Source organism: Rousettus aegyptiacus, unplaced genomic scaffold, assembly GCF_014176215.1.
Source record: "Rousettus aegyptiacus isolate mRouAeg1 unplaced genomic scaffold, mRouAeg1.p scaffold_m13_p_6, whole genome shotgun sequence".
In the NCBI taxonomy this organism is placed as follows: Eukaryota; Metazoa; Chordata; class Mammalia; order Chiroptera; family Pteropodidae; genus Rousettus; species Rousettus aegyptiacus.
Genome location: NW_023416309.1, coordinates 96416185 through 96427041, shown reverse-complemented (window position 1 = coordinate 96427041; position 10857 = coordinate 96416185). Strand labels below are relative to the sequence as shown.

Sequence of the window (10857 nt, the reverse complement as noted above, 5' to 3'; positions counted from 1 at the left end):
CTCCCGAAGCGGGTCTGCCTCCGCCAGAGGCCTGAGAGGGGCGGGGCCGAGGCGGGGCCGGGCAGGGCGTGGACCGGCGGCTAAGGTTAGCAAGCGATCGAGAGAAACGAGTTCTCCCGGGCACAGAATGTTAGGCACTCTTTGAAGGGTTATGTGCGTGGACTCAGAAAGTGTACGCCTCAGAGAAAAAAAGAGAAGCGGGAGGTTCTGGGACAGGAAGACAGAAGGGGAGTCTCATGGCCCAGAGTTGCTCCATCCTTCTCTTTTGCCTTTGGGGACCCTCTCCGTCCTTCTCTGCCTCTGGACCTGCCATTCTTCACATCCTTTGAAGCACACTGGGTGGTCTGGACACATAGGCACGGTGGGGACTGGCTGAAGCTTCCTCACCCCCAGGATCCGGGCCTCGCCATGGCAAGCTTGCAGGACTTTAGTGCCCAGGGTAAATGCCAGTATAGGAATTCCGCGGTCCAGAGCATGCCAAGGAAAATAGGCGTGCTGTTCCTCAGTTTGTCCAAAGGAAGCCTCACGCCCTTCCCTTCTGGAGGCTAGGAATAGGAAAGTGACTCAAAGAATCCCCAGCGGAGCCACCATGTGTGTACAATATTTTGCCTCCTTTTCCGGAGTATGCACCATTCCTATTACTCTTTCGTTATCACACAATAATACCAAGTCCTCTCCACAACATATGGGGCTATGTGGTATCCCCTTTTTCTTGATTCATCCCTCCCCATCACATAACAACTGGAATAAGCCCTGATAATGGGCATCTTGAAGACAAGCCACAGAAAGTGCAGGAGCCGTCAACAGAACACACAGTTTCCAGGCCAAGAGAGGAGACCATTGTCAGGAGACAAAAGCAAGTTTATTAGGACTCTGGGGCTAGGGATGCCTAAGGTCTGAATTAAGGCAGCTCAGCTGGTTCTCACAGCCCAGGGGGTGGCCAGGGCAGTGAAAAGGGGTGACTCAAGGCTGAAGCCTAACCTTTGCGTCTCAGAGTCCCTGGCCAGAGACCTCAGAGTCGGTTCTGGGATTGGGGAAATGATCTGGGGAGAGGAAGCCTCGAATACACAGCCTTCATTTCAGTAACGACCATTTAATTTGTTCCTTGGCAGACTGAAGAACCTGGGGGTTGAAGGAAAGGTTGAGAGAAAGAATTGGGGGGGATGTCAAGTGCCTTAATTAACACTGCAGTGAGGTCTATAGCCCACGTTCTGTAAGGGTCCCTGCAACTCCTAGTCACTAGGTGGCAGCAGCTCATCTCTGCCTGGCGTAAGCAGAAACAGGCCATCCAGAGAGAAAGAGCAGCCAGCTCCCAGCCCAGGCCCAAACCTGCCCAGCCCTCTGTTTTCTGCATCTGCAGCAGTGGGTGTGGCAGCAGGCCCCGGCTTCCCCAGGCCATGACATGTGAGCTCCTGCCCACAGTGCCACGTCTAGGCAGAGAATGGAACCAGGCCTGATACTTCCTTAGTCCAGACACTTCAACAAAACTCTAGCTCCAGCCTTGGCTGGCAGTGTGTTCTCAATACCCCAACACAACCCACTGCTGATGTGGCACAGCGGGTAACTGGTAGCTGGCCAGACAGAGCTATGGGACACCTGTACTCAGACTGTTCACTCTCACATCCTGCTGAAGAAACCTCAGTCTAATGCTTATATAAATCCATACAACTGTGCATACACAATGCCAGCTTGGTGGTGATTCTAAGTACGTCCTTCAGACTGTCCCTCCGGCTACCGAGCCTCATTCCCTTCTGAAGAAGGTCTATCCCAAACTGTTTGTTACTTCTTCCTGCACAGTCTCCCGCTCTCCCAAGGACAACCCAGCCCTGAGGTTCTCCTGTTTCTGCAAGCCATTTTGCCTCCCATTCACGACCTGTAATTCCTTGGTTTTTACTCAAGAATTCCATTAAAAGTGCTATATCTTCATTCTTCCCCCCTTTGGGAAAAGGGGAGCTGTGCTAAGAGTTTTCCATGCATTAACACGTCTAAGTCTCACAATCACACTGAGGAGTATCCTGTGATTGATTATGTGAGGCCCAAAGAGGTTGGGTCGCCCAGATTCTAGGCAGAACACACATCCCAGGTTGACTCACGGCAGCACCTGTGTTCTTATCTGCTGTGCTCATGGCTCCCTAACCTCTTTTGGATATGAAAACTGCCATGTGGCCTCATTCCTCCCAGCATGGTATGCAGAGGCCTGGGGAACTGGGAAGGGGGAGAGGAAGAGTAAGCACCAAGGGCAGTGACAGGAACGTGAGCACCACACCTGGTGCTCCACAGAGATGTTACACGCCCATCTCAGCCCGGGCCGCCACAGCAGGAGGTAGTTAGTGCCAGGGCAGGAAGCTCCATAAAAGCAGGATTAGTCTGGGCAGAGAGACCTGTGGGCAGACAGAACAGATGTCAAGCAGTCAGCCTGACAAGCAGGAGGTTTGTACAGCTAGGAAACCAGCCAGGCCCCAGATCCAGGGACCTCCCTCTGGCCCCACATGCACCCCCAGGTAGGACCATGCGGGGGCTGGCGAGGGTGGACTCTTTCACAGCCAGGTTACTCAGGGGCAAGGTGATAAGTGGGGAGTGGAGAAAGTCAGATCCCATTACAGGTTTCAAGGTCCCTTAACAATTCCAGCATAGACCTAACAGAGAGGGGTGAGAGTTTGGAGGAAAATTCTGTTTGGTGTCCTTTCCAGGCTGAGAGGAGCATCCGGGGCCTGGGTTCCGGACTGCTTTGGGGAGCAAATGACACCGCCATTTCCAGAGTGGGCAGCTCATACCAGGGTTTCGATCTAACCACGCCAAGCCAGATGAGGTGGGCTGCTAGGAGCGTGTGCGTCGCTCACTGACGCTCAGGTTTGCTCCACCTTGGAGATTCTGAAAGCCTCCAGTGACTCCCTCCAAGAGATGACCTATCGACGCTTCACCCCTCTCACACCCTGACTCATCTCAGCCTTGTCCAGCCCCACTGGTCCCCCTGGGCGGCTCTGCTCCACTTCTCCCGCTAGCCCATTTCTGGCCAAGGCAGATGCAGGGGGCCTACCTGGGCCACACTCTGTTCAGTCAAGCCGCTGTCATCTGCCTGCAGGGAAGCAGTGTCAGAGGGTGGTCAGACCAGGGTGAGGAAAGGGGGTGAAGAAAGAGGTAAAGGGCCTTGGTGGGGGTGTGTGTGTGGTGAGGTGATGCAGTGCTTAGGGGGGTCACGAACTGCACCTGCATCACTGGTTAGTGGAAGGCCTGCTGCCTGTCACTTGGAAGCCAAGACCCCTGTCTGTGGTACATGGATAGTAAGGGAATGAAGGGAATAAAGATGGGAGAAAAGGGCAAGAGAAGCCAGAGGTTCTATCTAGACTCTGACTTCCCAACCTCAAGGCCAAGGCAGCCGCCTGGTCTCTGTGAAAGTTTATTTCCCCAGTCTATACTGCCCACCAGGGAGGATGGTAAGGAGCTGGATGATTCTACAGGGGGAGAGGACAGGAGATCTCTTTTACTGACACCCCACTCCCTGCAACTGCTGCTCCCTTTACAAGTGCACTGTCCCCGTGGTTGCTTCTGCTAGAGGAACCCGGGTTCCCCTGATCCGGCTGGCAGCCCATGTGCAGGGAGGACAGAGGGCTGGGAGGATGAGAGAGGGCAGCCTGGAGGAGATGTGAGGGAGGGGACATGCAGGAAGACTCTTACCCTAAAATTCACTTTCTGGATCACTTGCTGGGGATCGCTCTCCAGAATCACACTACAAGACCAGAGAGAAACCAGAAAGAAAATTGGTGACATAATTCTTTCCCCTCTGCCTCTTCCATCCATCGCCATATCCTGCAGAATTCCCCCTCTAGGGTACCTCCCCACGGATTTTCCTCAGGTCAGACTTCTCCCTCACCACGGAGAGGCCTCGGCTCTGATTCTTCTAGACTTCAAATCTGGTAGTCACACCCTTGGTGTCATTAGGCAAAAGCTGTGAAATGGGGTTAGTCCAGTCTAGAACAATCAGGGTGTCAAAAGGAGGGGCTCTAAAACTCAGAACTCTTGGAAGTTTGCGTCATCTTCTGGGTCTAGGGATGGATTCAGATGAGTGAAAAAAGGCGCCCCCTGGGGTGCCTATGTTGTTTCACTATTATTTATGCCACAGGGGCATGCTATACATGAAAAAAATGGACCTCCAAAAATCAGAATCTTTCCTTCTGATAGACCCAAATATCAAGGCTTTTCTCAGCTAGAGGACACTCTTTCCTGACGCCCTGGGAATTCTCTGGGGCCATCTGTGAGTGTGTGCAGGGTGCAGGGTTCAGGCATGAGGGCCTCATGGTGGCTGAGACAGTGAGGCTCCTTCGAAGCAGAAGTCTAGCTTTATTTCTGGACCAGTCCCAGGGGAATGAATAAATATTTTTGAGAGTTTTTTCCAGGCCCCATCATTGGGGCACCCCAGCCCCAGGTTCCCTCACCAGAGGTCCTTTCAACCATAAAGACAGAAGCATTCAGGCCAAGGCTCCGGTTCAGGCATTGACTTGGCTGACACTGCCCTGATTTTCCTTGGAGGGAAACTGTAAACTACTCAAGGGGCTGACACTGGGCCTTATGGAGGCACAGACCCAGAAGCTTATAAAGCTATGTCCTCCCTTCCTGGGCCCTGCGCCTAATTTTGTATTTGTCAGTGTGTGTGTGTGTGTGTGTGTGTGTGTATTTTCTTTAAAGAGGTTCCATCAAATTGTATATGCTTCTGATTCCACAAAATCTGGTCTTTTTTTACTTCTTCTTGGGTTCTAGCAACTAGCACAAGGTTTTGCAGTAACAGGCAGTCAACAAGGAGGGAAGTGGGAGGAACCACGCAGTACCCCACCTCCCAGAGCTCCCTGCCCCCGAGGCATGTGGCACAGAGCCATGGAAAGAGCCCATGGCTTTAGATCTTGGACCTGCCATGTGCCCTTGGGTAAGTCACTTGAATCTCTGAGCCTGTTGCCTCATCTATAAAATGACTGTGATGACAGAAGCATGTGGGTATCTGTAAGATGATCAGTTTCTATTATGTTTTGCCCCAGAGCCAGAATTTCTTTTTCTCCCTGATTATTGCCTGCCATGGAAATTCACTAACCAACCCTTCGCGTAAGGGCTCCCAGCTTCCTAAGAGTATAACAGCATACCAGGAGGTGGCATTTGTTGAAGGAGAACCATGAGCTCTCTGGCATCACATTATCTAATCTCCACACCCTATGAGGTTGTTCCCTTATCATCCCCATCTGAAAGACAGGGAAAGTGAGGCTCAAGAAGAACATGCAGCTGGCCCAGGTCACGCATCTAGCCACAGTTGGAATGGGGCTGTAAGAGTGGGCAGGATGCAGGCAGCAGGGCTCTGCCTGAACAAAGAGGGATGGAGGGGAAAAGTCTGTTCTGTCTGCTTCTCCTGGGCCCTGGATAGCAAACCATTTCCCCCAAAGTCTGCCTATTCAACAGTCAGCCATAGTTGGACATCAGATTCCTTTCTTGTTTGCTCGACTTTGGCTAACATTGAAATTAACCTCCATCCTCGTGAGTGGGGTGGCGTAGTGGGGATAAGATCACTGGGAATATGCTGGGGGAAGGAAGGGAGAAGTTGGCCAGAGCCCACAATGTGCTGGGTGCAACCTAGAGCTGATGGCACTCAAAGGCACCTCCCACTGTGAGTGTCCCTGAGCAGCCCCTCTTCTCTCCACCACTTCCTCACCCGCCATCCACAATCTCGTCCAGCACCAAGAAAGCTCCATCCATGTTCTCCAGTAACCAGCGCTTCTCCACGTTCTTCCTGAAGGCAGACACAGCTCCTGAGCCTCCCCATGTCCAGGAAGAGACTAAGTCCATGCCTAAGTGCGACAGACTCCTTCTCTCCACCCATTCCCCACCATACCCAAAGGCCCTGAGAAGGACAATGTCAAGGGCAGTGCGGGCAGCACCTATGCAAGGGATTCCTGAGCAGAAGACAGGCCTGCTTCCTTAAGCCCTCCTTGCCCAACCTCCCACACTTATGCCCACCATGGCACCCCTAATGCATTTCATAGCTAGTTTAGGTGCTGTAGCTCTACTATAGTTAATTGTGTTGACTGGGAACATTTGTTTCTGGTTTATCCTAGTTTGGTTTTCCCTGGTCATGTTCACTGGGATAGATATCAAATAACTGAATGGAGGTGCAACGAAAACCACCCTGAACTTCAAGTCAAAAAAAAACTCAGTTTGAGTCTCCGTTCTGATATAAAGTTTGTAACCTCAGGCAAATTGCGTAACTGGTCTAGACTTCATTTTCTGGCCATACCCTTGTGTGGCTCTGCTCTGGGTGACACTATGGAAGTAAGGTAAAGGGCAGGAGTCTTGGAGGGGTGCTTCAATTCTAGTCTTAGCCCCGTGGGGGCTTCAGGAGAAAAGTAGGGAGGAAGGGCCCTGCCTCTGTGATGTATCGAGGCCTGGGGGATGGGGGCCTTGAAAAGCAGAGGACTTCACTCACCTTAATATATGGTTCAGGGACTCAAACAGGCAGGTGAGAACAGACATGAGCATCAGCTGGGGGTGGGCAGATATGGGAGGAGGAAAACGAGAGAGCTTAAGGTTGAGAAGGCCAAAAGGAGACCTCAGAGCCTACCTGCATGGGCAGTTGTCCTTTTCCAGAGAGGACAGGGCCGGAGACTGACCTGGGAGGGCACCTCCCCGTGTGTGAATTGGAAAACACTGGACTGTCCCGCTGTGGGGCACTGAGTAGATCCTTCTCTAGTGACGTTTAAGAAACAAAGGTTTCTGCAGAGGACTTCATTTCTGGTTCCCAAGAAACCTAAGTGGCATCATGGATATGCCTTATCCCTGAAAAAAACCATTCTGGCTGCTCCCCAGCCCATAGAGCCCAGAAGGAAGGGTTCCAATGGTAACCCTTAGAACCCAGCTTCTAGCCCAGATTCCAGGCTATTCCTCCATGGCTAGACCCTCCTCATCACCCCAACCTTCTGAATTCACCTCATTCTCGTGGGATGAGCCCACCACATACAGGAAGAGGTCAATGCTGCTCTTGTAGACGATGGTCATGCCCCCGAAAAAGGCAATCTCACCTGAAAGGGAAGGGGACTTTCAGTTCTGGCCATCTCTGCCTGGCTCCTCGTCCCCATCTCTGGCTCTGCACCTCTCCCCCTATTTCCTTCCTCTCTTTCCAAAGAACTCTTGGAAAGACCAGCCCTAGAAACACTACTAGGCTACTCGGTATCCTTCCCTCCACCCTCTATTTCTAGCAACTGCCTCATTCTGAGGAGTTAACTAACTCAGTTCGACCTTCCACCCCCTCCTACCATGTGCTTTGGACCACCTCAGGCTGGTGGGGGCCCCACAACTCAGGTGGCCTCTTCCCCTGAGAGAGGGAGGACTAGGTGTGCTGAGGGTGGGGGGTTTGAGAGGGGTGGGAAGTGGTTTCCCAGAGGAATAGAAAACAGCTGGGAAGGAGAGGAAAAAGAACCTCTTAAGAAAAGGGAAGGGCCTGTGGGTGTATAGGGCCAACGGGGACAGATGTGTCCAGATGGAAAAGACAACAGTGTGCATCTGAGAGACCTGGGCAAGGAAGGGGAGGACACTTACTGTCAGTCCGGCTGGTCTTATTGAAGACATTTTTCTCAAAGGCCCTCTGCTCCTTCATGGAGGGGAATGTGTCATCATAATACTATGAGAAAGAGAAGAAGAGGTGATAGCCATTCCACAGAGCCTGGCTCCTCCGTGGATGGGTGGCAGGGAACGGTGGGAGCTGGCCAAGTACCCATCTCCTCTTTATTGCCCTCTAGGCCTGACTGTGCACTATTCCCCACAAACACAAATTCTAAGTAAAAACAAAAAAAAGTATTAAAAAAGAGAGAAATTTTGAGGCCTGGTTTTAAAGTTCGCTCCTGATTTAATGGAGGTTTTCAAACATTCAGCAGATGTGTGGTGTGCTAAGGATTAGGGTGGTCGCTAGGTTTCTTCACAAACTTAAGTCTACAGGAAAGAGGGTAGAGTCAAGGGTCCTTTGTCACAACAATAACAACCATTTACAGCTACTTTATTATCCCTATTACACAGATGGGGAAACTGAGGCATGAAGCAGTCAGGTAACTTCCCCGACATCTTGAGCAGTAGGGGCAGAGCCGGGATTCAACACCAAGGATGGTTTGACTTTAGACAGGGATATGGTGAAGATTAAATATCTAAGGAAAAGTTCCTGGCATACATCGCACAATTAAATCAATGCTATTTTGTTTGGGTTTGGTGAGCCACTCTGACTCAGTTTCTTCATCTGAATACAGATGTGTCCTGCTAGGAGGAGGTCCTAAAACCTTTAGCATTGCTGATCCACCTCTTAGCATCTGCTGGGGCAAGGTATGCTGAGCTCAGCTTTCAATTTTCTGGGTGTGTATTTTGCTGCTTAGTATCCCATCTGCAGGCAAATTAGTAGTGTCCTTGGTGGCCACTGAAGGCATAAGACAAAATGTTTCAGCCCCAAACAAACAAACAAATCTGTAATGTATTTCATAGCTAATTAGATGCTATAGCCCTACTATAGTTAATGTTGTTGACAGCAGACATTTATTTTTGGATTATCCTAGTTGGGTTTACCCAGGTCATGTTCACTGGGATAGACACCAGATAACTGAATAGTTCAAGCAGCGAAAACCTGAGCTCCAAGTCAAATACCTGAATTCAGATCTCTGTCCTGATATTAACACTTGTGACCGCAGGCAACTCATTTAGTTTCTCTAACTGCATTTTTTTCATTTGTGAAAGAGCTGGATTATGTGGTCTCTAAAATCCTGGTTTCAAATTCTTAGGAACTAGGACTCCCAGGTCCCAGGCTCAACACTCCAATGACTCCTCAGTGGTCCCTTCCATGCCCAGGGTCCAGTTGGGCATTAGAAAGGATGATAAGAAGATATTTCAAGGAACATGAGTAGAAACAGGGGAGATACACTCCCCTTCCAGGGGCCAGCACTCACAAGGCAGGAGGATGGACAGAATGACCCTTGGAGGGTCTAAGTTGAGCTGCTCTAAATCATAGAGCCCACAGTGGGGTCTCTCCTGAGACAGAAGAGTCAGCTGGGTGGGGACTTCTGCTCTTGGGGCTGAAGCACAGTCTTCAGGGGCCCTCTGGTTGAGGTTGGGAAGTTACCTTGGCCAGCAGTCGGTGTCCATCGTTATCTAGGATGAAAACAGCCTTGATGGTGTAGAGGGAAGGTTCCTGCAACTGACACAGGGAGAGGGAGGAAGCTCGGTTGGCCCCTGACTCAAGGCAGATGTCCTGTCTTTAGCTTTATGGGCTCTGCTGGCCCTAGGAGTCTATGCTCTGGCTCCAGTAACCCCAGCCCCAAAGGTCCATAGCTGGTTCCAGCCCAACCCCGTGCCACAGGGGCCAACTCCGGTGCCTGTTCCACTCCCAGGTAGATGGTTCACTGCAGGCCCCGGGGTGGGTGCTGTGCCCTTTGGGTGCAGAAGGTCCGTCAGGCCCAAGTTCTGTCATGCACTGACTGCTCCAGAGCTCGAGTCGGAGTGTATCACAGAACCTGGGCCGGGGGGACAGTGGTGCGCCTCCTCCTTCCAGCTGACCCCGGGTCGAGGCTGGATCTGCACTCTGAGCGCGCCCCGGGGCTCCCTGAACCCGGTGGGCTCCAGAAGCACGTACGTCAGCCTACCGCTCCTGGGAGCTCGAGTCCAGGATGGCCCCGCCACTCCTTACCCCTCCCAGCAGAATCTCAATCCACCCCCACCCCCAAGCAGTCCCCATCGATTCTCCAAATTGACCCAGAACTTTGGCCCCACACGGACTCAGGACAGCCCTCCTGGCGAGTTCGCACAAGAAGGAACTTTTTCTCGCTGGCCCTGGCCCGGTCCCCTTCCTGGGCTGCTCAGTGGTGGCACCAAGTTCCCCGTGCCCTGCGTGCAGAGTTGTGAGTTGGCTGTCTCCCACCCCAACCCCCACCCCCACCCCCACCCGACCCTGCTCCGGTTGCCCCAGACCCCCGCGCCCACCCACTTGCTCCATACCCGTGGTGCCGCAGGCTCCCCGGCTCGAGCAGGCGGTGCCAGACCCCCGGCCTGGGCGGCCGCGGCCCCCTCCCCCAGGTGCGGACGTGGCCAGGCCTCCGGCCGCTGCATTCCGCTGGCTGCTTACCGCTGACAGCGCCACCCGCCGCCCCGCCTCCGCGCCCGCCTGGCCCGCCCCCCCTCCCCTACCCCACCCCAGAGGCCACCTCCCTCCCCTCTTTCCCTGCTCTGTGCCTGTCTTTTCCCCCCCGTGGCCCTTTCCTCCTTCGTGCCTTTCCTACTTACCCTTCCCACCCTCTCAGCCTTGCGCCCCACACCCCAGCTCTCCTACCCACACTTCTCATTTTTTTCTTTCTTCCCAGGCTGCTTTCCTTTCCTTAGGCCCAAGAGCTCTTTGCCTCTTCAGTTTGTCCTAGGACGAGACAGACCCCTGTCCCCTCCTGCCGCCTTTCTGGACTATGGATTTGATTTGCACCGGTATCCACAGGCTGTCCGGGGGGCAGAAGAAAACACAGGCAAAGTCCAATTTTGTCTCAACTCTTGGTAGGTACCATGGGGACAAATATATCAGGTGATCCTTCGGGTCTCAGGGACAGGTTCTAGCAGTGAGAGCAGACGAGGACAGCTCTGGAGAAACCCCGCTGTACAAATAGTTCCTCCCATTCTTCTCACTACTTAGGGAAGGGAGCCATGACCATTGGGGCCCCTCCACAGAAGTCTCCCAAGACACAGACAGGACACAATCAGAAACAAGACAGATCCTACCAGCACAACTGCTCCACCAATGGCATCAGGCTCTGCCATGCTTCGGTTTCTTTGGTCTAAGGATACCAGAGGACAAGCTTTCCCTTCAGGACA

General features: G+C 52.6%; 1 protein-coding gene across 3 annotated transcripts; it reads right to left on the bottom strand.

Moving 5' to 3' along the window:
* Positions 1-830: 830 nt before the first annotated feature.
* Positions 831-10135, bottom strand: COPZ2 (COPI coat complex subunit zeta 2). 3 transcript variants are annotated; one of them, XR_004951500.1, is made up of 10 exons: positions 10000-10135; positions 9128-9202; positions 7570-7651; positions 6961-7052; positions 6461-6516; positions 5690-5767; positions 3676-3727; positions 3038-3076; positions 2267-2381; positions 831-1122 (listed from the first exon to the last, which is right to left on the bottom strand). XR_004951500.1 is itself a non-coding variant. In XM_016164675.2 (9 exons), exons 1-9 carry the CDS (start codon positions 10108-10110, stop codon positions 1075-1077), a joined length of 633 nt encoding a protein of 210 aa, XP_016020161.2. In that variant the 5' UTR covers positions 10111-10135; the 3' UTR covers positions 831-1074. The 3 variants fall into 3 exon arrangements, 2 of the variants coding, with proteins under 2 accessions (XP_016020161.2, XP_036079319.1); XM_016164675.2 differs by lacking the exon at positions 2267-2381; XM_036223426.1 differs by lacking the exons at positions 2267-2381; positions 3038-3076.
* Between the last annotated feature and the right edge of the window lie 722 nt (positions 10136-10857).